Raw genomic sequence first — 24,378 nt, forward strand, 5'->3', positions numbered from 1 at the left:
GCTGTCGCGGTCAGGGACATCTAAAATGGCTTTCGAAGCGGCGGTGGCGGCACAACGGTTTTCTGCAGTGATCACAGCAGCTAGCAACCATCTAGCAGCGGCGGCGGGGCTTCAATAGCTATCTCTTCGTCGTTTCATATGAGGCTGGGCAATCTCAAAAGAGATGGATGAGGGGAGCACTGTTCTTCAGCTTTCGCTTGCAGCATTTCGCGACCCTGTTGTCGACCGCTTGGCGGCGTTGTCTCGCCTCTACGTGCCTGCCTACTCAGGATGAACGTGTTTCATCACAGATTAAGGTACTCTACAAGCGAGCTTTTGTGGCAGGGTAGCCGGCATTACGCAGCCCGCAAGTTTTAAGCATCTGACCCCCTTAACCCATCCGATTTATGAACATACTTCATGCCCTGGCTTGTAGTAAATTGTTTTGTGATTTTTCTCTCTGTGTAACTACCAGATCGACCTCACGACATTACCACTAGCTATCGGGGAACTGAGTGGGCGAAATCGTTGTTGTATTGAGAACAGTGAAGTGCTAGCTATATGGTGCGGGGTGCTGCCTAGAGGAGGCTAGCCCTTAAGCAGAAGGAGCTAGTCCTATAAGAGGAGAGCTAACTGGTGAGAAGTGAATGCATGGAGACTGGCTTGCCCGGCCGACATATATGCAGTCAATCAAAGTGTAACCGCGCGAGGCAGTCATCAGAGTATATTGTGTTCTGTTGTCTGTTGTGCTTTCATGGCCACCTTATATGTAGCCATAATCAGGGTCTATTTACATGACGTATCTCTGATGCTGGTGAGGGAAGAAGGTGCTCATGGAGGAGAGGGAGGAGCGCCAGGACAACGCACGTGACATGCGCAATACCCTTGCCTCACAAACCGCAACATTTTGTAAGTCTTGGAACGTAACAGCGCCCATCTCGCTCCAAAAAAACACCACGAATACTGATCGCAAACGCTGACTGGCTGATAATCACGATAGTTACAGCCCCCCACTTCGAACTACTAGACGCGATGATCGAGAAATATAATCTTAAGCTAATCGTCTCCATTGATTACAGTAGTTGAACTTCCATATAGACTTAATACCTCACAGAATCTTTTGAGTACAACTTCGGGGTTAGGTGGGTGTATCCGAGTTGCTTCAAGGGACTTCATGATGGTTAAGGGCTTAAAAGTAGCACTCCAGGTACGCCAAAAGACCGGGGGGAAGTCTCTTTTCACTACTGGGAGAAGCCCCTGGCTTCTATGAAGGTGTGATGAAAGCTCAGTTGAATAGGCAGTTGAAAGAGACTTGAGCATTCCAACCTCAAGCGGCTGAATCGTATGGGATGCATGAGAAATACCGCTAACGGGATCTTGTTGCAGTTGCAATAGATAATAAGATCCATGGCCGTCAGGGACTAGTAATCGGTATCCTGTGCGAGCTTTTGTCTGATCTCTCCCCTCAAACCCCCCTTAAGCCAAGCAGTACCTATATCGTTGTTCGTCCAACTAGAGGGAGATGAGCTGATGAATACTGATTTCCTTTCTGGATAGATTGTGTTCGCCCAGCTTGGTTGTCGAGCTCCAGCAGATGACTGAAAGATGAGAGCTGGGCTTAGAGCTGTGCCGTCCGAACAAACGCAAACTAAGATTGTTACTCACTATCTTGAGCCGTCCTGGACAGCTGCAGTAATACCTCTTCGATCAGAGATCACCTTGTAAGACACCAATTTTGACCAGCCAAGTACTCCAATGAAGAACCCTCTTCATCCTTATTAAAGATGTGGGAGGCTCCACATTGTACTACTTTATCTGTTGCGGTGGAGTGAACAGTGCGCATGTGCGGAGAATTGAAGGATTGAACTGAGGTTGTATTGTACAAGCTATGGAAAGTTTATGTAGATGGGTGACGTCAACCGTGCTAGTCCCAAATAGGCATCGTTCCATTACAAATGTGAGTTGCGACTGCAGGACAGACCCCAAACCGTGACATTATCTGATCGTGTCACAGCTTAAATTATAAGCTTTACTTCGCTTATAAATTAGCTTTATGACGATCCCGGTTCATCGCTAACTGCCAGCGTGAGATGAGATGGGAGGATTTTTTGTTCGTGAAGCGTGCAACCTAGCTTTTTAAGGGAAAACTTTTTCGGACAACCCCACCTACTATTCGGACAACCCCAAAAGTTCAGATGAGACGAAAGATCAGACGACCAAAATAAGCCGTGAAAAACATCTACAGTAATCGACACCTTTCGATAGTTGCCTAATTGGGTTATTTGTTGTAGAAATAAGGTTTTGGGTAGGGGTCTCGACAGCTCCCGTAGGGGTCTCAACAGTGTCAATTTCTGGGTCTCCGAAATCAATATACTATTCCCCAATTTTGAGTGGAAAATGTCGTATTTTGGTGACATTTGCCACCTAACCCACCCAAATCCTCCACCACCTCCGCGGCCACACCACACCTCCACGTCACGGCGCAATTATACCAAAAGCTAGGAGCTGATTTCAATGGCATTGATTGTGATGTAGTAAAATTTCAAAAAAGATTGATCAAGGGGTGGTGGAGTTGTGCATGATCTTGGAGTAACCAGTATGCGGAAAGAAACTCAAAATGGAGCCCCCAACACCAACCTAGCCAATACAAAGCAAACCCAGGGTATATCGCGGTCGGGGATGCTTCTGGCAGCTTCTAATAACGTCCATGAACGCCGTAGAACGAAATCGCATGAAAAACAATGAACTTTTGGAGACTTTTGGATGAGATGAACCCTTGGGTTGACCTAACAATGAATCGTACGAAGGCGTACGCAACCTAGGGCTTACAGTACCTGTAGCAATCGCTATTTGTACGCGTTTTAATTATAACGGAGGCCTCTCATTGGTCTAAATAGCTCCGGTATACCCAAATAATTGTGAGCTGCTCAAGCAAGCAAGCCCGACTGAGCATTAGTCTTCTTAACTACTATTTCGACGTCTTTTAGAGGGGTGAATTGAAGGTTTCTTGGGTTATGGAGCTTTGCGCTTCTTCCTGGGTTGTTTGGGGGGTGAATCCTGGTCAATATCGATGCTGTTAATGTTAATAAAGTCATCATAAACCTGTTGAGGCTTCTCTACAGCCTGGAGACGCTTGGAAAGCTCCGCCTGGTTTGCCAGAACCTTTTCAAGTACACCAAGGATACGATCATTAGCTGTTGGCTTCTTGGTAACCTTCCTGACGACCCTCTTGGCTGTACGGGTAACTAAAACCTCCTGGACGATTACCTCATCGTCAGAACTGCTTTCTTCGGCAGAGGATATCTCAACTGGGTCCTGCATGTTCTCCAGGACCTTCTGGGTTAGCTGACGACGTCGGTTGCCTCAGCGAGGCTCTATATCGTCGTCAGAAGCTTCCTCAGCTTGCTGGGTTTGCTGGGTAGCTTGTACGTGTTCGTTCCTCGTCTTTTCTCGGGGTTGACGTTGAGGTTGGCGTCCGCGGAGGCTTTGAGAGACTTGTGTTGAAGGCAAGGTGACTGTTGTGGAACCCTGTGGGCGTCCTTTAGGCCTTATCTTTTCAGGATCAAGTATATATCGTTCGTCTTGCACCTCCTCACCGCGTGCGTGCGGCGGGTGATACCACCAGTGTTGGTGAACGTCTTTTGGATCAATAACGAGTCCCCCGGGTTCGTTGAGTTGACGGTGAAGTGTATGCTTACAAGGCAGCCCAAACTTCATAGAGAAAGCGCCTGAACACTCCTCAAGCTCGTCATAACGCTCATCCTTGGCTAGCAGTAACTGCTCCTTCAGCTTACGGAGGCCTTGGTGGCTTACCTTTCGATGAAGGCGTGCAAACTCGAGCAGGAGGCAGTCAGTTGCATGCCTGGCTTCATCCAGTTGTAGGTGTCCGTCATGCTCATTTCGCTGTACAAGCACCAATTGATGGATGTCCAAAACGACGTCGTAAATGTGGCCAGCTTTCCAGGAAGTAAGGGAAAGCTTCAGCTGGCGATGAGCTCCTTCAACGCGAGAGGTGGCTTTCTGGCCAAAGTCGGGAAAGAACTTACATATACACTCTGCCCATTCGTGGTAATGGGGCAACTGGTGAGCTTTTAGGTACTGCAGAAGCGCTGGAAAGCCAGCATAGCTCTCCCAAATCTGCTCCTTTAAAGCCCAAAAGGCATCTTCGGTAGGGCAGGATACTAAGCTCTGCCAAACCTGGATGAAATCAAGCCTGGCTTTCTCGATAACGTCCTTCTCCTCCGCTGTAGCAACCCTCCGAACGTCCCAAGCTTTCACAGCTTCAGTTTGGACGTTTTGATATATATGCCAAATGCAGCGACGCTGCGGGATGCCTAGAAAGATAACGGATAACCCAGCTTTAAGAGACCTATCGTGATCGGTCAAGAAACACTTTGGGGAGACGCTGAGGTAGTCGAAGAGCTCCTTCAGGTATTGTACGACCTCCAGGTAGGTCTCCGCGGCTTCATTTGGGACAAAGGCGTACGCAATGTCGTACGTTGTTGCCCGGCAAGTGATACCCACGATATGAACCAGCGGCATGTTGAAGGCGTTCGTTTTGTACATAGCATCAATCTCAACAACGTCTGGGTTACACTTGATAAGCTCAAAGGCGCGTGGGTGAGCAAAGAAAATGATACGGGCACGACCTTGATCATCCTGGGTTATCTTATGCCAGAACTTGGTATCCTCGTTACCGCTGTCATCACAAGAGTATGTTGAGAGGAACTCAGCCAGCGCTTGAATACGTGTACGGCCACCAAGCTCCTCGCGGCGGAGCTTCGCCAACTCATTTGATACATCTGAGCGTGTTATATTGGCTCCCGCCGAACGTTCCTTTCTCAGTATCTTCATGGCTGAGTCGCGATTGCTCTTCGCGCCCTTGATGCGCTCTAGTAAAGCTTCATCGCGCTTCCGGAACTGCGGCAAAGCAAGTACACCAGCAGCAGGATGGTTGTGACGCCCATCTTCCGAAGTGAATTGCCATCCAGAAGCTCCAGAAGCTCCTTCGGCTTCTACCCACCTCATGCGTCCTTTCCACTCACAGGCAGTCATTCTGGAGCTCTGTTTCCGCTTGTTGCTACCAGTCGAGCTATACGTTCTACCTTGTGCACACCGCAATACAGCTCCGCGAACTGTCCTCACCGGGTTTGCCCTTGAGGGCTTCGTGTAGAGCGGGGTCCTAATGCTGATGGCGAATCCTGTGTTCATCAAAAGGCGATTTGCTTCCTGAACAGCTTCAGTATGGGTTGGGAGGTTGATGAGGGCGGGAAGAGCAGCTCCGGGTGGTACCCAACGAAGATCTTCGCGGTCAGGATCCCATGTTGTCGCGTAGGCATCAATCTCACTGTCGGAAGGCTCGTTTTCGGTCATTTTCGAGGTTTTGAATGGGTGGAGGGATCAACGCATTTGTTGTTGTTCGTGGGGTAGTCGCGATCGGAGAGCCGACCCCACCTGAGCGGGTGGGGAGAAGCCACAATATTGCGATGAATTGTTTCCACACAGCTACAAATTGGATCTAGGAGATTTTTGGTGTTTTGGAATCGCGGGATCCTGTTTCGTAATTACCGAACGATAAAAGTGCTGCGACGGGTCGATGTTGGGGTTGCACCTGGGGCTCAAAACTTGGAGGTCTTAATAGATTTTGGTGTTCGGCTGTTGGACCCTGATCTTGGCACTTCCGCGGTGGTGCGCACGGACGCCGCAGCGTCCCCCATCAAAAAGCGACATCGTCAAAAGGAGACCTTGGAAAGCACCCAAACGACGAAAGATTTCAATATTAACAGTAGTTATCGACCTACAAAATACTAGGGTAGCGCCTCGCGTAACTCTCGCGTAAACGTTAGCTTCTGGCAGACACTGCAACCTCTGAGAACTATTAGAAAGAAATTGCCTAATTGGGTAATAAATTTACAGGTGTCGATTATGTAGATCTTTTTCACGGCTTATTTTGGTCGTCTGATCTTTCGTCTCATCTGGACTTTTGGGGTTGTCCGAATAGTAGATGGGGTTGTCCGAAAAAGTTTTCCCCTTTTTAAACCCCCTATACTAACAAAAGAGGGCGCAAGATCGCGTATCGTTGCTCGTCTAGTCTAGGTGGTGTACATCTCACTGTGAGCATTTTAATGTCGCCATGATTCATCTTGTCTTGTCTTGCCCCCCCCACACGAAAAACCGGTACGCTGCTCGACCCCTGATTGGCACAGTCACGTGACCCACACGGGTGTCTAGGATCGGATGCCCTAAGACCCGATGGCGTTTTTCGACTATCTTCCCGCACAATACCGGCCCAAGTACCCAAAATAGATCTTCCCTACTCAGAAGTAAGCCCTTTATCCTGTTTTTGCATAGGTAGCTACGGTCTAACATTAGAAGGCTCTTATCTGCTCAGCATGTTTCATCGCCGCCCAGGACAACGCCCTGCACCGTACCCAAGTGCTGCAACACCATATAGATCCTCAGTAACGACCACCAGTTCTAGTGTATTCGGATCTGGCAAGAGGCTACCGCTCAGCAAGAGAGTCTCTGCAGCTAGGCCCACCGCTACACCAATGCCTATCTCCGTCTTTCAGAAATAAAAGGATATCACCAAGCTATTGGTAGACTATGGTATGGATAGAAGGAGCAGATAAAGAAAGACAGAGATCATGCCATACTGCAGAAGCAATTCGCAGAGCTGGAGGACACATCTTAACTTCAAAAATAAAGTCAGATTAAGCAGTACCCAGCATTAGATACAGCAAACGAGAAACGATATCAGATGAACCATGGCGTCAGCTTTGCCCAGAAGTATCGTATAAGCTGTATCTCGTGTTTTGGGCGGAAGGAAAGGTAGGTGTGCATGTGGGGCTGGCGTTAGTCCTTATGCCTTCGAGCGAGCGTCGTCCGATCAACTCTATACTTTTTTGCCTTGTCGCGATAGCTAAGAAGATGCAGCATCTTTACGTGATTTGATACCTCGAATTGCGTTTTGAATTGAATCCATCGGGGTGAAGTTATGATGTGTTTTGTGTATATGTGTTGATGTTGTGGGTGACTCATTACTCGAACCAGCTCATTTTGTGCAGACACGGTAAGGCTAACGTTAAAGCGGGTGGTAGCTAGATGGAGTTTTGTTAGTCTTGTACCGACCTTTTATCATTACAGTGACTCTCATAACTCCAGCGGTAGAGCACACGGGATTCACTTAAACCTATACTAGAAACACCGCCTTGATTTACAATACTGACTGCAATCATGGCTTGGCATAATTTAATAACTCCGTAAAACCGGACCCTACTTATAAAAAGACCCTTGTTCTCTATAGGAGCACACCGGACTATCACAGGAGTCGCGTGCAGGAGTACAACATGACTAGGATACGCACCCCGTACCAGAGTTAATAACCATGGCAAAGGCACCCGCAAACGCCTTGCATATTTGCGTCTTTGGTTCTGCGCAGATGTGATAAGAGAAGTAGTGTGCTCCGTACCACCGTGTGATTTCGTTTACAAAGAAAGCCTTTTTAGCAGTCCTAGTGTTGGCAACGCCGATATCAAGACGCACGCCAACTTCGAGAGACTCAAAGAAGATCATACTGTCTGGTCGCGCGCGTAGCCTCTCAAAGACAAAGAGGGCAAATCGAACGAGATCCAACCGGGTCAATGCGGGCTCTAAGTCTTCTGGAAGGAACTCTCGTACCGCGAGTGCTTGTGTATCACTATTAAAGGAAGTCTTCGCAATGGCAATAACCTGACCAATCCGACCTCGGATGCCTTTTTTGCTTGGTTCAGTGGCAATGAAGACTCGAAACTCACAGCTCTGTAGTGACGGGACGAACTCTTGGTGGAACCAATGTGCCGAATAATCAGCACTATGTGCTGGTGTCTTAGATGACTTTGACGCCACTATCGGTTTCTTTTTCCGACCTCGGCTGTTCTGCGACGTAGTCTCCAGCATTTGCGCCTCTGGCTGACAGGTAAGTTCATAATGGTCCCCACGCTTCCGAACATGGACGTGCGTCGCGCAGCCACTCTGTGTCCTCTTGTGGACCGTTGTCTGGTAACCGCGGAGCTTGCATGGACCATGCCCATAGCATGTCCTGGGCCGGTAAGAAAACTCTTGCGGCGACGAAGAAGCGACTTCGTCTAAGGCCCGAATGTCCCCTAGCTTGTTCCTCTCTTGCTCGGCTTCATTCTCGTTTGGGTAGACGCGAAACGATGCTGGGTGGATGTGTTTTAACAGGCGTACCGTGTTGTAGACCTTGTCTAGGGTGGGGTTCGTGGGCTCGTTGGTGGTCCAATGCAGGAATAGTATGCCGTGCAGCGCATTCCCATCTTTATCTGTGCAGGACCTGGACAGTAGGTTCCCTTGGAGTTGGGTTGCCAGCCAGTCCCATGTATGCACATCGACGGAAATTTGAGCCAGTGCTTTTGTGGCTAGTGCCGTGACTAGGCCTTGGTGTATGAAGCAGTCCTCGTTACCAGACGGTATGACAGTGTTGTGCAATGTCATCGAACAGGCTTCTGCTAGCCAGGGATCGTGACCAAGGCTCTCGCGGTCCTCGGGGAAAAGCTGGATAGCGAGAGTGGCCGTCTCGTCGAGTCGCTTTGTGTCAGGGAAAGAAACCCAAAATAGTTTCTGCCACGATACGTTTGGCGCATGGACGGCGCGCGTGGGCAATGCTGCTTGTGCTTGTGGAGCCGATGGAGCTTGGCGCGTCACGTCGCGAGAATCTTCTAGACTAGTTGTCGATGCGTGCCTGTGGATATTCTCAGCGCGCTTTGCTCTTTGCTTAGTAGCTCGATGGCGACGGTGAAATTCACAATATGTGTGTTGTCCGGGTGCATCTGAACATGAAAGGCTGTAGCCACAGTGTCCTGCTCTGGTGCGCTCTTTTATTCTCTCACGATACTCTTTGTTCGAGTTCTTTTTGCTGATAGTAGACATGGGGCCGGTGGAAGTCGGGCTTGAAGTGGATCCGAGGCGTTGAGGCAGGGCGTTGAGGCAGGGTGTTGAGGCAGGGTATTGAGGCAGGGTGTTGAGGCAGGGTGTTGAAGCGGGGTGTTGAGTAGGTACCTAACTTAAGTTAACGTTAACGTGCCCGTGCGCAGCGCGCACGGATTCGCAGCGCGCACGCCGAACACCAAAACACTGAAACACCTACAAACTTCAACGCGTCATAACTCAACCAGCATGGCAGCTATTGACAAAGCGTTAGCAGCAATCGAATCGCGAGAGCTTGGAGATAAAATTGTATACCAGCAATATGCTGATAAGTACAACGTATCAAGGAGTGCGTTAAGCCGAAGACACCGAGGCGTTTCACGCTTGAGAGCCGACTATACAGCCGACAAACAATCCCTCGCGCCACATCAAGAGCTAGAGCTTGTATGGTATATCACTAAGCTTACCAAGTAAGGCCTACCCCCTATGAGGGAGATGATTAGGAATTTCTCATCAGAAGTAGCCCATCAGCAGCTCAGCGAGAGCTGGGTTACTCGCTTCATCAACCGACACGAGATCCATCTTATCTCAAAGTGGACCAGCGCCATGGATCGTACGCGCCACCTGGCTGATTCTAAGTCAAAGTATAGACTCTACTTCGAGCTGCTGCATAGAAAGATCACCCAATACCACCTAGAGGCTCGAGATATATACAATATAGATGAGAAGGGCTTCTTGATTAGCTTAGTAGGTAGAAGCAAGAGGATATTTAGCAGGCGTTAGTGGGAGAAGAAGGAGGTTCGAGCATCTCTCCAGGATGGATCACGCGAGTTTCTGACAGTCCTGGCCTGCTGCTGCGCTAATAGGAGCTCGCTGCCTCTAGCCCTTATCTACGCAGCTAAGAAAGGAGCTATACGATTAAGTTAGGTAGAGGATATTAAGGCAGGAGAGTATAAGGTCTTTGTCTCATCATCTCCAACAGGCTGGTCAAATGATAACGTAGGCCTAGCTTGGCTGGAGCAGGTGTTTGATCGCTCTACAAAGCAACGATCAGGTAGATGGAGATTGCTCATCCTTGATGGCCATGGATCTCACCTCACGATGGAGTTTATTAAGTACTGCGATCGCCATAGGATCCTCCTCATGATCCTTCCTCCCCATTCGACCCATACGCTCCAGCCGCTAGATGTAGTGCTGTTCAAGCCACTCTCTCAAGCCTACTCTAACGAGCTCACTAACCATCTCCATAAGGCTCAAGGCCTTATTCCAATCAAGAAAGGGGACTTCTTCCCGCTCTTCTGGAGCGCCTGGATATCCTCCTTCACAGAGAGCCTCATATTGAAGGCCTTCGAAGCCACTGGGATCTGGCCGATGGATGCCAACGTTATCCTTCGTAGATTTGCTAGCACGCCAGAAGCTGAGAGAAGCTCATCGTCAGGGCTCTCTGATCATGACTGGAGAAAGCTCGATCGGCTAGTACGAGCTGCTGTTAATGATAGCCATCAGTATGAGGCAAGAAAGCTGCGCTCAAGCGTTCACCATCTCTCTGTGCAGTATGAGCTTTTAAAGCATGAGAACGAGGGCTTAAAGGAGGCTCTTCAACATAAAAAGAAGCACAGGAAGAAGGGCAAAGCTCTTGACCTTCAACAGCGCCAGGAGTATCACGGTGGCTCTGTCTTCTGGTCTCCTCGCAAGCTGCGTGAGGCTCGAGCTAGAGAAGCAGTACGGGAGCGAGATGAGACGGAGGAGAAACTCCAAAAAGCACGGTCCAAGAAGCAGCGCGAGGAGGCTCGACTGCAGCGTCAAGATGAGCTCGAGGAGAGGCGTGTGGAGAGGCAGAGACTCAAGGAGATGAGGGAGCTTGAGCGAGCTGAGAAAGCAGCTGAACGCGCGCGCCAGAAGGAGGAGAGAGACGCTGCTAAAGCTATACAACTACCCCAAAAGGGAAAGAGGAGAGCTTCAGCAGCTACCTCATCGAACAACAAGCGTCAAAAACGCGTTGAGGCTGCTCGCGCTGGTGCTCAAGTTCAAGAAGAGCCTCCAGCTCCTCCATCAAAGCTCACATCACCGAACACCAACTTTTAAGGAATTTGGGACCCTTATAAAATTATACGATTTTTACATCATTTTAACGGCACGGCGGCCTGTAACTACCTCAGCTAAATAACCGCTTTCTGCTCTCGCGGAGGTGGTTAGAATGGCTAATGTAGAAACTCCAGAGAGGGCGCCACGGAGTGCCCAACCCCCCATACACGATCAGAGGAGCCTGAGAGCCCTATTAATACTGACCTGCGCGGCAACAAGAGGAGGCAGCGAGCACATACTCGTGCTGAACCTTCTATCGGTAGCACTGCGCCCACCTCCTACAATCAAGCTGTCTCTGAAGCGGTCCGCCAGCGGATTCAGGCAGCCCAAAAAGCTACAAACCTCCACCACTCCATCATAACGGATCTAGCGACAGCTGTCGACAGATGCCTTGGGAAGTACACCGACCCAGACGGAGCCCGTGTGGCTAAGGACCTTCAACAGAAGGTGCTAAGGGCTATTAACACCTCCCTAATCACGCCCCTAATCACGCCCCAAACTCAGGGAGCGACTCTGACACTACGCACCGCTCCTGGGCGGACGTAGCTAGGACCCTGAAAAATCCAACCCCCCAGCAAGGGGGGCCGCTACGACGAAAGCGGCCACGGCTGCCCCAAAGCAGCTAGCTCAAACTCCTAGGCGACCTCTAAACACTGACAACCGTATCCTTATAGCGGTTGGAGCGGAGGCTCGGCTCCAACGGGCATCACCATTTGCGGCCCGCATGGCTATTGTAAAGGCGATTAAGGAAATTACCCCCTCCGACATACCTACGGCAAAACATATCAAGACTGGCTGGGCGATTACGCCCCGCAACGACAAAATCAAGGCCCTGCTTATGGGGCAGGAGAATCGCGAACTCATGATCCGAGCGGTAGAGGGCGAGAGCGCAAGACTACCTGAACGATGGGTGAACTATGCAGTCCAGGGCGTAGAAAGCTCATACCGCACTATCACAGGGGAAAGTATACCCACCACAATAGACGATATAGTCAGCGAAGCTCTGTCCCAGACAGGGATCGAACCGGCGAGCTGCCGGCCCTCCAGACATGGACCCACGGAGGGAAGGACAACCTGGATTATATCTTTCACCAGACCCGTACGATCGTTTCGCCTATTTGGGACGGGCGACTACGCGCACGAGATAAAGAAGAACTCACCTGCAATGCTGCACGACCCAGGCTGCCTAGGGTACTGCAAAACCAGCCGCTGCACAAGGCCAGCCCGCTGCACGACATGCAGCAAAACAACGGCAACTCACCAGGGACCACACGGAGAACAATGCAAAGACACACCAAAGTGCGCCAACTGCCACGGCCCATTTCCAGCAACCCACGACAAGTGCCCAGCAGCCCCAACGAGGGCGAACGGCCGACTCATCCAACCCACAAAGGGGGAACTAAAAGTCATTAGGGAGGCGGGTGACCGTGCTTCTGAGGCAATGCAGCCAGCTAGAGGAAGACAGACAGGCAGCACGGTCGAAACCTCCATTGAAATCACGGACGGCGACATAGCTAATACTACTGAGCCTGTGGGAACACCTACGGACGCAAGTAAAAGAAGCCGACAAGACGTAAACAACCTAAACACAGCCACTGTTAGAGAGCCCGCAACCACCCTAGGGACTAGGAGGTCTAAGAGAACAGCTGCAACTACGCAAGACCTCAACCTAGCGCGAATGTCTGCTAGAAGCGTGCAGCCTAGCACCGCTGACCAAGACCCTAATACGTCATCGTCTGAGCACGCTGACACTGAAATGAGCCTCGGATCTAGTGCGTAATGAGGGCACAACCCGCAAATTCACCCGGCGAAACCACGCCACACCGACACAGACAAATGCAGGTATGCTGGGTGAATGTGGCCAGAAGCTCGCCTTGCCACATTACAGCCTTAGAACGTGCATGGGAAGCAGACATAGACATAGTATGCATCCAAGAACCCTTTACTCTCACTGGAACCCGGACCTCTACACACCCAGGATTCCATATGATATCGCCAGTGATAAGCTGGAACAACCCCACAACGTGGGGAACTGACCGACCACGGGTGCTCACCTATACCCGTAAGAGCCCAAATATAAGGGCTACTCTTATACACCCACGCATCAGCCGGGATGTGCTATGGATCGAGGCCAACGGCTACCGCATATTGAATGTTTATAGGCAGCCACAGAATGACTCGACATTTCAATACCTCACAGCTTTAACGCCACCCCGTAACTGCCTTATAGGGGGTGACTTAAACGCCCGCCATGAACTTTTTGAGCCCGGCTCCACGTCGGCCAATAGGGGGGCAGAGATCGCCCGCTGGGCCACTCAGAACGACATACCCTACATCGGCGAGGCAGGTAACCCAACACATCGGGCGGGACACGTGCTAGACGTATCCTTCTCAAATATACCCTTCGCTAGAACGACAGTCCGCGAAGATATGTATACAGGGTCAGACCATTTCACCCTAGTGACTGTCCTTCCAAGCCGAGGGAGAGCGGTGCTAGAACAGCATCACTACCGGGTCCACGAGAGAAACATAGATAGGTTTGCCGGGCTAGTTCAACTCTACACAGTAGGCGTACAGCCAATTAGCAATAGCGCCCCAGCGGACGTAATCGACGCAAGCATAGCTAGAATCACCCAAGCTATAGGAGATGCAATGCACGCGGCGGGAACACCAAATAGAGAAAAAGGCCACTCCGCCCCATGGTGGACAGAGGACTGTAGAGTGGCGTATAAGCGGCATATCCAGGAAAAGTCGGACTATGGCCAATCCCCCTCAGAAGCCACCCGTGCGTTCCTAGCTACGGTACGAAAAGCCAAGAGAACGTACTGGCAGCAGCGCATAGACGGCTGTAATAACGACAAAGATCTATACAAGCTAGTAGGCTGGCATAAACTATCATTCGACCAACGGGACACCCCACTTGTAATCGAAGGTAGGACAATCACAGCACCACTCGAGAAAGCTGAGGCACTTAGAGAGGCAATCCTCGACCGTTTTTCGGCGGAGGACGACCTCCTAGAACCACCGCCTCTTGACAACGACCCGCAAACCACGCCACTACCATGGGACACATACATATCGATGGAGGAGACTGAACGCTACGTGATTGGAGTATCTAGCACCTCCCCAGGACCCGATCAGGTGACCGTCCGACTCCTAAAGGCATGCTGGGAACACATTAGACACCTAGTGCTAGGCATCTACCGGGCGTGCATGGAACAAGGCCACTACCCAGCCGCCTGGAAGACGGTAGAAGTGGCCATGATACCCAAAGTCGGGAAGAAGGATAAGTCCTCACCCAGATCAATGAGACCAATTGCCCTATCGTCCTGTCTAGGGAAGGGACTCGAGCGTATCATAGCAAGGCGCATAGCACACACAGCTATGGCTTTTGACATCCTAAGCCCACAGCACGGTGGAGCGCTGCCAAAACGCTCTGCGATGGACCTGGCGACCGCATTCACACACGACGTGGAGATGGCTTGGTCAAGACACGAGCATGTCTCTATGCTCACGTTAGACGTCCAAGGGGCGTTTGACGCGCTACTGAAAAACAGGCTACTACACCGAATGCGGCAACAAGGGTGGCCACCCCTACTCCGGAAATTTATCCAGAACTTCCTGTCGGAAAGGAGGGTGCGAGTACGCCTAGGCAATGTCACTACACCTGTACATCGAGTGGCCTGCGGCACCCCGCAGGGATCGCCGCTATCACCGGTCCTATACACCCTATACCTAGCTGAACTACTCAACCAGGACCGAAAACTCCGGTTCGGGTATGCCGACGACATCAACCTATACCGGGTCTCCCACTCTTTAGACGAGAACGTCGCACTGCTAGCAGAGGACCTCAAATCTATCAATGAATGGGGAGCTGCGAACAAGATCACGTTTGCACCAGAGAAACGGGAGCTGATCCACCTCACGCGCCAGAAAGGACTACATGCGCCGCCAATCCAATTGGAAGATCAAACAATTCACCCTATAGCCCCTGCGCAGGGGGGAAGCCAGACAGCGCTGCGCTGGCTTGGGGTGTGGTTTGATAGGGGACTAACTTTCAAGAAGCACGTCGCAGAAAGGGCGGCGCAAGCTAGGAAAGTAGCGAACCATCTCCGGAGCCTCGCCAACACAGCCCACGGCCCTCCAGCAGGATCGCTACGCAAGGCAGCCATAACATGTATCCTGCCCATACTACTATACGGAGCCGAAACATGGTACGAGGGCAGGACGAAGAACCCACGAATTGCAAGGGTTTCCCGTAAACCCACGGTCAGCACTAGGGTAGGCTGGCACCTAACCACGATAGATCAGGCACTAATAGCAGCCACGAAGGCAATCCTCCCTGCGTGGAGGACAACACCAAACGCAGTACTGCTAAGAGAAGCTGCGATGCCGTCGGCACAGGTGGCGCTAGAGGAGGCCAAGCTCCGCTTTGCAGTTCACCTACGCACGATAGACGACAAGCACCCACTTACTAATAGAACTACACTGCCACTAGTCATACGAGGACGCGCAGCGGGCAACCGACGGATACCAAGATCGAAGGTTCAGCGCGTAGCACAACTGCTACCCGCCACACCCCGAAACGTCCTAGCCAGCCCTCACTTTTCAGACGGGTCGAGGCAGGATCCAACGCAAGGGCAAGGAAAGGACATTGCTGCCCAGAATTTCACCATCTGGTGGGAGTCTCTTGGACAAGAGACAATCACTGTCTTCTCAGACGGGTCTGAACAACAAATCAACGGTACAAGGGTGGTCACTTACGGGTACGCTATATACCAGGGCCAGGCCGCCGTGGCGACTGGACAAGGCTCACTAAATGCCCTTAGCCACGTCTTCGATGCGGAGGCTATAGGCGCGTGCAGAGGACTCAAACACGCACTACAACTCTCACTGCCTAGCCAGAGGGAGATCGTACTTTGCATAGACAGCACTGCGGTAATATGGGGCATACGCGGAACCGCCCCTACCTCCTCCCAATGGGCGTTCCTCCAAATCCATGGAGCTATGGAGGCCTACAACGTGAAAACGCGGTGGGCGCCGGGACACATGAAGATTGTTGGAAACGAGCTCGCCGACCAGCTGGCTGACAACGAGGCCAAAGACCCGCACCAGCCATACGGCATGGCCGCCTCCCCCACAAGATCCGGTATACGAACAGTAGGCCGCCGCCTCCTCGAACATACAAGGGACACTTGGTGGAAGGATAAGAGCAGTAGGCTATCAGCATGGTACACGCAATGGCAGCTGCCATACGATACTAGGCGCACGCCCGCAGCGCTATGGCTACCCCGAAGGATACTCGCGAAAGTCCTTATGATACGCTCAACGCACGGCGACTTTGAATGGTACCACCGAAAATTCAACCACGAGGATACCTCGAAATGCCTATGCGGCAGGCCCAAGACGCCAGAACACCTAGTGTTCTGCAAGAGAGCCACAACACACTTCAAGAAGTGGCCTCTACGCCCCATCGTGCCCCTCGCACAAGACAGGAAGGCCTAGCGTACCTCGCGCAATTAATAGACCAGCCACAAGAGTTCGAGACCTTCGTGAAGGTAACGAACTCCTTCTATGACGAGTGATTTCTATTCTTGAATTTCACAAGACCCGCTGAATTCCTTGGCATTATTCAGTGTAGGATTCGCGGCAAAACGCCGCATAGATGCCACAACCCACACGCTCTCTCTCAAACCTTTTATTATATCTCAAATTGCCTCTTGTTACTTTTTCGTTTCTCTCTCTAAAAAGCAGTTACTGTACTTGATGAAGGTGGAGAAAACGTGCGTGAACTTGTTGTATTGGAGCTACGGGAGAAGGGAGAATATCTATGGTGCGCGCACGGAGCAGCTGACTAATCAGTGCCTGGCCAATCAGAGCACGGGAAGCCTGATTCACCGTGAATACTAGTGAAGGCTCTCACCGCGTCTCGACACACCCCCACAGGACCTGATAGTCCTGCTCTATCCACCTTTGTTGTAGTCCTTTGTTTCGATAGTTGGAGTCGTAAGGCCTAGCTGTTGTAGATACCTGCTGTGGGCTTGTCGTTCAAGAGGTTTCGTGAGGCCGTCAGCAGCCATCTCATGAGTTCGTACATGCTCTACGTAGAGGTTGCCGTCGCGGACTTGATCCTTGATGTAATGGTAGTAGATATCGACGTGCTTTGTACGCTCGTGATGACCCTCTGAGTGTAGTAGCTGTATAGATGGAGCGTTGTCTCCGTAGATAAGGATAGGATGGGTATCTGTACCGTTGTAACCGAGCTGGTGTAGCAGACGGTACAGCCAGGTAGCCTCCTTAGCGGCGTAGGTAAGAGCAACGTACTCAGCTTCAGTTGTTGAGGTTGTAACTAGCTTTTGCTTGACTGACTTGTGACAGATAGTACCTCCAGCAAGTTTGAACAAGTATCCGGAGGTTGATTTGCGGTCCTCGCCGTCAGCAAATGAGGCGTCGCTGTAGCCATGTAGGTGTAGCGTAGGATTAGTGTTGTTCTTGTTGTCATCGTATGATGTCGCATACATGGTGATAGGCATGCGTGCGTGTGGAGATGTAGCTCGATAGCTCATTACAAGAGATTTGAAGGTCTTGAGATAGTCGATGATCTGGATTGCGTACTCGTAGTGTTGTTGAGTTGGATTGCTCATAGCGCGGGCGAGATAGGCGACGTGGAAGGATATATCGGCTCGCAGTTGGGTTGCTGGATACAGCAGCTTGCCAATAACCTTTTGGTAGTTCTGAATTTGTTGTTGAGTTGCAAGATCAGTTGGAGATCGCAGCTTCAACTTGAGTACTGAGGTATCAAGCGGCGTGTAGCGAGGGAGCGCGTGTTGACGACTATACTCCTCTACAAGCTTGTCGACATATGACTCCATTGAGATCTCGATGAGTCGGGATGGTCGTGAGCGTCGGATCCGGAGACCTAGGTAGTGAGAGATTGGTCCTAGATCTCGACACTTGTACTTCTTGTATACAGCCTCTTTGATCTCCTTCATGCGTTGCTTCGTAGCTGTGATGAAGATGATATCATCAACATACGCAAGGATAAGACTGCCGTCTAGGTGTTTGAAGACACATGGATCTGACTCTAAAGGATCTAAGCCGATACCCTTGAGATAGCTCGATAGCTCATTGTACCAGAGGCGTGGTGAGCGGCGCAGGCCGTACAAAGCTTTGATAAGCTTGGCTTTGCGTCCGTCTGGCAGGCGGACATAGACTACTTCGTCTTTGTCTAGTTTACCGTTGAGAAAGGCGGTAACAACGTCTGCTTGCTCGCATTCTAAGTCTTCGGTTGCGACAAGGGCGAGAAGGACTTTCAGTGTAGTTGCGCGAGCTACTGCAGCGTAGGTTTCGCGCCAGAAGTCGGTCTCCTGCCTATTGCCACAGACAACCAGTCGAGCCTTGAAGCGCTCGAGTTGTCCATCGTCCTTGACTTTGTATTTGTATACCCACTTAGTAGGCAGGGCGTATACGTCGGGAGGGATCGTGGTTGTGGTCTCCCATGTGCCATTCTGGTCGAGTGATACGAGCTCTTCATCTTCAGCAGCGATCCATTGCTTGCTGTATGGATGAAGGCGTGCTGCCTTGCGTGTGGCAGGCTCAGGCGGTAAGTCTGTTGTTGTTGCCTCTGTAATTGCCGTAGCAAAGCAACGAGAGACTGCCGCGTATCGGTTGGGCGGTCGAGTGATGCGACGACGTCCATCGAGTATGTTACGGGCATCAAATGATGCACTGATCTCGTCGTGACGTGGAGCGTTTTGGGATGTATCCCGACGCTGAGGTGTTGCTCGAGCATTAGCAACCTCGTTAAGACTGTTATAGTTGTCAATGTCCGCGTCAAAGTCAAAGCTAGACTGCGCTTCAGCCTCTAGTCCGTCAAATACATAACCACTACCTTGCTCCGGGAGAGAGACTTCATGGTGTGGAAATGAAGAGGGATCTAGTGCTGGCGGTGGATCTTGGATATAGAAGCATTGATCCGGTTTGGTTGTAGCTGTGTCTTCTTGGACTACAGCTTTGACGTCGTGTTTAGGCCAAGCAACACTGCTCGTACGGTGTATGGACTGTGTGACTGGATCCCACATAAGGTAGATCCGTGATCCTTCTCGACCGACGAAGTACATCTTGACCGATCGTGGTTCGAACTTGGCGCTCTGAACTCGTCGCTGTACTGGTTGATGGACGTACCCAGCTTCTCCGAAGGTGCGGAAGGAGCATAGGTTAGGCACAGGGTTTGCAACCTTCATGTGCTCAAATAGCAGCTGTCTTGGTGTCTTACTGTCTAGTACAGCAGAGCTGACGCTATGGTTAAGGACGTCGATAGAGTACTGGGCTGCGTATGGCCAGTATGACTTAGATATGTGAGGCGCCGCCAAAATCATTGTGCGTGCTCGGACCTCCACTACGTAGTTGCTGGCTTCAGCGACTCCATTCTGGTGGGGTGTATAGGCGGTGGAAGGCTCGGAGATGATGCCTTTGTCCTTGAAGTAACGCCCAGTCGTCTGGTTGAGGAACATGTTGTCGTTGTCCATGTGAACGATCGACACTCGAACGTGGTGTTGAGTTTCCATCTTGTCCAGGTGTTGTATAAGCTTAGATGTGATTGCTGCTTTGCAGTCTGTGAAATCAATCCAGCGGTATCGTGAGTAGTCGTCGGTGTACAGTATCCAGTAGCGCTCACCGTTGACACCTTCGGGCGTCACTGGTCCAACGATATCGATATGAATACGATGGAGGAACGTGGTTGAGCGGGCTGGAGACCGTCGTGAGATCTGCTTCTTCGATTTGGATAACATGCAGGCCTCGCATGAGAATGCCTGTGTTGTAGTGAGACGTAGGCCGGTGGTGTTGGCGACAAGAAGCTTAAGAGCTTTGGGGTCGGCATGGCCAAACAGCTCATGGAGCTCTTGGAGAGTAATCTCGCGATAGGGAGCGAGTACACCTGTTGGGTTGGTGGTTGCGGCGGTTGCAAAGGCAAACGCGCGAGCTGCCTCAAGCTCTGTGTTGGCGAGGAGGAGCGTAGGGATCTTGTCGATCTCAGGTGTGAAGGCGATCTCTTGTTGTGATGGCATGAGGTACAGCTTGCTGTCCCAGCCGTGGTAATAGAGATTTTTCGCTCGTAGTTTAGAGTGGGAGAGGACTGATACAAACATGTCCGGAGCGTATAGCACGTTAGTGAAGGAGACCTTGTTGAGTACACCTTCTGACGTGACGACAGTGATCTGAATGGTACCTACCTGCTTAGCAGTAATAGGTCCGGCTCCAGTATTAATTGTAGCAGGAGCAGTGTCGTGTAGAATTTGGAACTTGCTGCGATCATTGCAGATGTGATCGCTGCTTCCAGTATCGATAATGAATCGTTGTTTGAAGTTAGAGGTCTCCTTGGTGAGACTCTGTACCTTCTCTGACAAATGAACCGTTGTAAAGGCAAAGCCTTCAGCATTAATAGCTGCGGCGTTGGTGCTAGTAGGCTGTTGTTTGCCTTGTTGTTGAGCTTGGCGCTGACGCCAGGCTTCAGTGGCGAGGTGAGGAAAGGTGTACCAGCAGTTATCACCTCCTCCAGTATGGTTGCAGTCGCAGTGCTTGCAGTATGGGGAGGTATTTGTAGGTCTCTGAGTCGCACCCTCAGAACCTCTACCTCGTCCGCGCTGGGCTCGCCCATTGCCTCGATTGCCGCGGCCACGGGTGGCGCTTCTGTTGGCGTCGTTGTTATCACCAAGAGGCTGACTGCGGTTGTTGTCACCCCCAGAAGCTCGGATAGACGTGTTAATGGTCTTGATTGGGTCGTCGCGGCGGGCCTCGTCAATGAGCTCGCTGCACATGCGATCGACGTTCAGAGTAACGTTGCGGCGCAGATCAGCGCGGCGATCGCGTCCGTAGTCCGGGTAGGCGTTGTTGATAGCAAGAATGAACTGATACACTCGAGCTTTGTTAGATAGCTTACAGTCTGCGATGACGTCAAGCTTTGCAAGTCCTGCTTTAAACTTGTCGGTGAAGTTGGCTGTAGAGGGGCAGTCTTGAGCTCTCAGCTTGAAAAAATCTGCCCAGATAGTACACTCTTCAGTGACGCCTTGTTCACGATAACGAGCTGTAATAGCTTCGTACTTCTGCCTCACTGTGGGCAGGTTCATGACGTTGTCCCATACTGATCTTGGTACTGTATTGAGTATAGCCAAGGTGAGAGACGATTCTCGGGAGTTGTAAATACGATAGAGCTCATAGTCTTTGTCGTACTGTGTAGTAACTTCTTTGTTGTGGGCTCGTACGCGTTGCTGAGCGTCAAGCAGAAGTTGTGGCGTGTTGAATGCCGATGACGTAGTTGTCGGTTCAGTTTGATAGTGAGGTGTTTCTGGGTATGTGACCATGTAGCTGCCGTCGAGTAGACCTCCGATAGAGTGAATATTTGCGTACAGCTTCAATGCTGCTTCCCAGTGGTAAGCGTTGCTACCATCTGCTTGTAGCTTTGGGATCGCGTCCATCGCTGTGGATGGCGCCATCGTGACTTTATCGTCGTCGTCGTCGCGCGAGTGACTGATGTTGTGTTCAACTGATCGGTTCTGCTGCTGCGGAAATCGCACCTCTAGAGCACTTTATCGTGATAGAGGAGGGCTCATAACCTGATGAAGGTGGAGAAAACGTGCGTGAACTTGTTGTATTGGAGCTACGGGAGAAGGGAGAATATCTATGGTGCGCGCACGGAGCAGCTGACTAATCAGTGCCTGGCCAATCAGAGCACGGGAAGCCTGATTCACCGTGAATACTAGTGAAGGCTCTCACCGCGTCTCGACAGTACTGCATCGATCAAAGGCGCAAGCCACGAAATACTAGAATATTGTAGGAAAACGGCTTCAAATGGCGGGAGTCCTTTTCACGAACATGTATATAGGCAGGACATCACTCCCCTTAGATACAAAACACCTAGGAATAGGTTCCACGAGGCAAGTGCGACAGCACTATAAGACCACGGCGGGACCCGCCCGAATACCCTATGGGAGGTTACAGATAGGGCGTTAAACCATAATCAACATCAACATCAACAATCAAAGCTCACATCACGTGGCCGCAACGTCAACCTCCCATCAAAATATAGATAGTACAAGTTGATCGCAAGCATCTAATTACTCCCCCTCTATAAATTCGTATAATAACAGCTTATATACGTGGCTTAATAGCTTCATTTTTGAAGTAGTGGATATGGTGTTCCCCGCGCATCACGCGCACGGACACGTTACAGTCCGTGCGCAGTCAACGAGCCAGTTCAGTCAACGAGCCACCCCAACCCCCGCTGCCTCATGAACCCACCCAACTTCAACGCGTCATAACTCCACAACCATGGACCCGATTCAAGAAGCGATTAAATATATCGAATCGCGTAAGGCTGGAGATAAGTTCTCATACCGCCAAGTTGCAAAAATATTCGGAGTTGATCGAACGACGCTGTCGCGGAGGCACCGGGGCGCACAGCGACCCAGGGACACACAGGCGGCCGAAGATCGACGAAACCTCAACCCACAACAAGAGGATGAGCTTATCGGATATATAGAAGGGCCTACAAGAGACGGTGTACCACCTACACGAAGTATTTTAAGAAATTTCGGCACCGCGGTTGCGCAGCATGAGGTCTCCGATAGCTAGGTTACCCGGTTTCAACACCGTCATCCCGACGAGCTTATCACCAAATAGGACACCAGTATGGATCGTGAGCGTCACCTAGCTGACAACAAGCGTAAATACGAGTTGTACTTCAACTTGCTACACTCTAAGATGCGAGAACATAAGATTAAAGAGCGCAACACGTACAATATAGATAAGAAGGGCTTCTTTATCAGCATCGCCTACCGCAGGAAAAGGATCTTCTCTAAGGCAGTTTATGAGTCAAGGGAGCGTACCGCGGCGATAAGAGATAGCAATAGAGAATGGGTAACGCTGCTGGCTTGCGTATGCGCTTCTAGAGAGGCATTGCCGCCCGCTCTCATCTACCAGGGCATCTCTAGGGTTCAATCAAGTTAGGTTGACGACCTGTCGGCCGATCAACACCAAGTTTTCGTATCCCACTCGGCTTCGGGGTGGTCAAATAATAATTTAGGACTTGCCTAGCTTCAACAGGTCTTCGAACGCTATACAGCAGCCAAAGCTCGCCGGCAATAGCGCCTTCTAATCCTTGACGACCACGCCAGCCACCTCACGCCCGATCTTTTAGAGTATTGTGAAGCTAAACGCATCATGGTTATGGTTTATCCACCTCATTCAACTCACAGTCTGCAGCCGTTAGATGTCGTGCTCTTTTCGCCACTTTCAAAGCACTACACCGAGGAGCTTACCCAACGCCTCCAGCGAACCCAAGGCCTCTCAAGGATCACCAAACGCGACTTCTACAGCAACTTTTAGCCAGCTTAGAGCTCTACGATGACTCACGATCTTATATTAAAGAGTTTTCAAGCTACAGGCGTATAGCCGATGGACGCAGACCCAGTACTTCAACGCTTCAACAACCACCCACAACAACAAGATGACGAGCCAGGAATTAGAGAGCAAGGCGACGGCGATAGCTAGCCTCAACTGCGCAAAATTTTTGACGCTGCGGTGGCTAACAAGGCCAAATTTGAAGCTAAACAGCTGTCCCAAGGCCTGCACTCGCTGCAGGTTAACAACGAGCTTCTCCACCTCCAAAACGCGGAGCTACGCGCTGAACTCGACCTTATAAGATCGCGCCTGTCTAAATCAACAACACTAACTACTCAAGAGGGCGACGATTGGCACGGCGGAGCTGTATTCTATAGTCCTAGGAAGCTTGCTAGCGTCCGCGCGCGCAAGGCCGCAGAACTAGACGAAGCCGCGGAGCTACAACTCCAAAAAGCTCGCGATAGAGAGAGAAAGCAGCAGAAGCAGCTCACAAAAAGCAGGATCAGGCAGCCGCAAAGGCGGCTCGACAACAAGCCAAAATAGAGAGGGATCGCAAGCAGAAACAGCGCGCTGAAGAAAAGGCAGCAGAACGGGCGCTCAAAAAGCAACAACAACAAGCTGCAACCACTCAAAAAAGTCGCGATACAGCAAATAAGCCTAAGCGAAAAGCCTCACACAAAGTAGCAAAAAAACCGACAAAGCGTCGTCGTGTTGGTGCTGCATTAAGTCAGGTTGACGCTGGTCTACCTGAGGCGTCTCCCCCACCCAAATTTGGCCTGCTCAACCGCAAACTCAGGACGCCCGCGAGATATAAGTAGTGCAAACGCTCTAGAAGCTTCTATATATTAATACACTAAAAAATCTCACGATAATAGCTATTGCGTGTGGCTTAATAACCTCATCTTTTTGATCGTCCCATATTGGTGGGGTGGCTCGTTGACTGAACTGGCTCGTTGACTGCGCACGGACTGTACCGGTACCGGTAGTAGC

At 50.9% G+C, this 24,378-nt stretch overlaps 8 protein-coding genes across 8 annotated transcripts; 4 read left to right on the forward strand and 4 right to left on the reverse strand.

Annotated features, from left to right (window-relative positions):
* Positions 1-2,991: 2,991 nt before the first annotated feature.
* On the reverse strand, positions 2,992-3,300 carry PtrM4_112080 (uncharacterized protein; the record flags this gene model as incomplete). Its single annotated transcript, XM_066107958.1, has 1 exon — positions 2,992-3,300. The coding sequence occupies one exon, from the start codon at positions 3,298-3,300 to the stop codon at positions 2,992-2,994; it is 309 nt and encodes a 102-aa protein (XP_065962407.1).
* Positions 3,301-3,342: 42 nt separating this feature from the next.
* On the reverse strand, positions 3,343-5,352 carry PtrM4_112090 (uncharacterized protein; the record flags this gene model as incomplete). The annotated part of the gene is made up of 1 exon (XM_066107959.1): positions 3,343-5,352. One exon carries the CDS (start codon positions 5,350-5,352, stop codon positions 3,343-3,345), a length of 2,010 nt encoding a protein of 669 aa, XP_065962408.1.
* Positions 5,353-7,230: 1,878 nt separating this feature from the next.
* On the reverse strand, positions 7,231-8,907 carry PtrM4_112100 (uncharacterized protein; the record flags this gene model as incomplete). The annotated part of the gene is made up of 2 exons (XM_066107960.1): positions 7,231-7,237; positions 7,346-8,907. The coding sequence occupies 2 exons, from the start codon at positions 8,905-8,907 to the stop codon at positions 7,231-7,233; spliced, it is 1,569 nt and encodes a 522-aa protein (XP_065962409.1).
* Positions 8,908-10,005: 1,098 nt separating this feature from the next.
* Positions 10,006-10,989, forward strand: PtrM4_112110 (uncharacterized protein; the record flags this gene model as incomplete). Its single annotated transcript, XM_066107961.1, has 1 exon — positions 10,006-10,989. The coding sequence occupies one exon, from the start codon at positions 10,006-10,008 to the stop codon at positions 10,987-10,989; it is 984 nt and encodes a 327-aa protein (XP_065962410.1).
* Positions 10,990-11,713: 724 nt separating this feature from the next.
* On the forward strand, positions 11,714-12,769 carry PtrM4_112120 (uncharacterized protein; the record flags this gene model as incomplete). The annotated part of the gene is made up of 1 exon (XM_066107962.1): positions 11,714-12,769. One exon carries the CDS (start codon positions 11,714-11,716, stop codon positions 12,767-12,769), a length of 1,056 nt encoding a protein of 351 aa, XP_065962411.1.
* An 872-nt stretch (positions 12,770-13,641) lies between these two features.
* Positions 13,642-16,494, forward strand: PtrM4_112130 (uncharacterized protein; the record flags this gene model as incomplete). The annotated part of the gene is made up of 1 exon (XM_066107963.1): positions 13,642-16,494. The coding sequence occupies one exon, from the start codon at positions 13,642-13,644 to the stop codon at positions 16,492-16,494; it is 2,853 nt and encodes a 950-aa protein (XP_065962412.1).
* Positions 16,495-16,952: 458 nt separating this feature from the next.
* On the reverse strand, positions 16,953-21,482 carry PtrM4_112140 (rve multi-domain protein; the record flags this gene model as incomplete). The annotated part of the gene is made up of 1 exon (XM_066107964.1): positions 16,953-21,482. One exon carries the CDS (start codon positions 21,480-21,482, stop codon positions 16,953-16,955), a length of 4,530 nt encoding a protein of 1,509 aa, XP_065962413.1.
* An 835-nt stretch (positions 21,483-22,317) lies between these two features.
* PtrM4_112150 (uncharacterized protein) lies at positions 22,318-23,931 on the forward strand (the record flags this gene model as incomplete). The annotated part of the gene is made up of 3 exons (XM_066107965.1): positions 22,318-22,548; positions 22,669-22,923; positions 23,602-23,931. 3 exons carry the CDS (start codon positions 22,318-22,320, stop codon positions 23,929-23,931), a joined length of 816 nt encoding a protein of 271 aa, XP_065962414.1.
* Between the last annotated feature and the right edge of the window lie 447 nt (positions 23,932-24,378).

The sequence above is a fragment of the Pyrenophora tritici-repentis genome, chromosome 5 (assembly GCF_003171515.1).
Source record: "Pyrenophora tritici-repentis strain M4 chromosome 5, whole genome shotgun sequence".
In the NCBI taxonomy this organism is placed as follows: Eukaryota; Fungi; Ascomycota; class Dothideomycetes; order Pleosporales; family Pleosporaceae; genus Pyrenophora; species Pyrenophora tritici-repentis.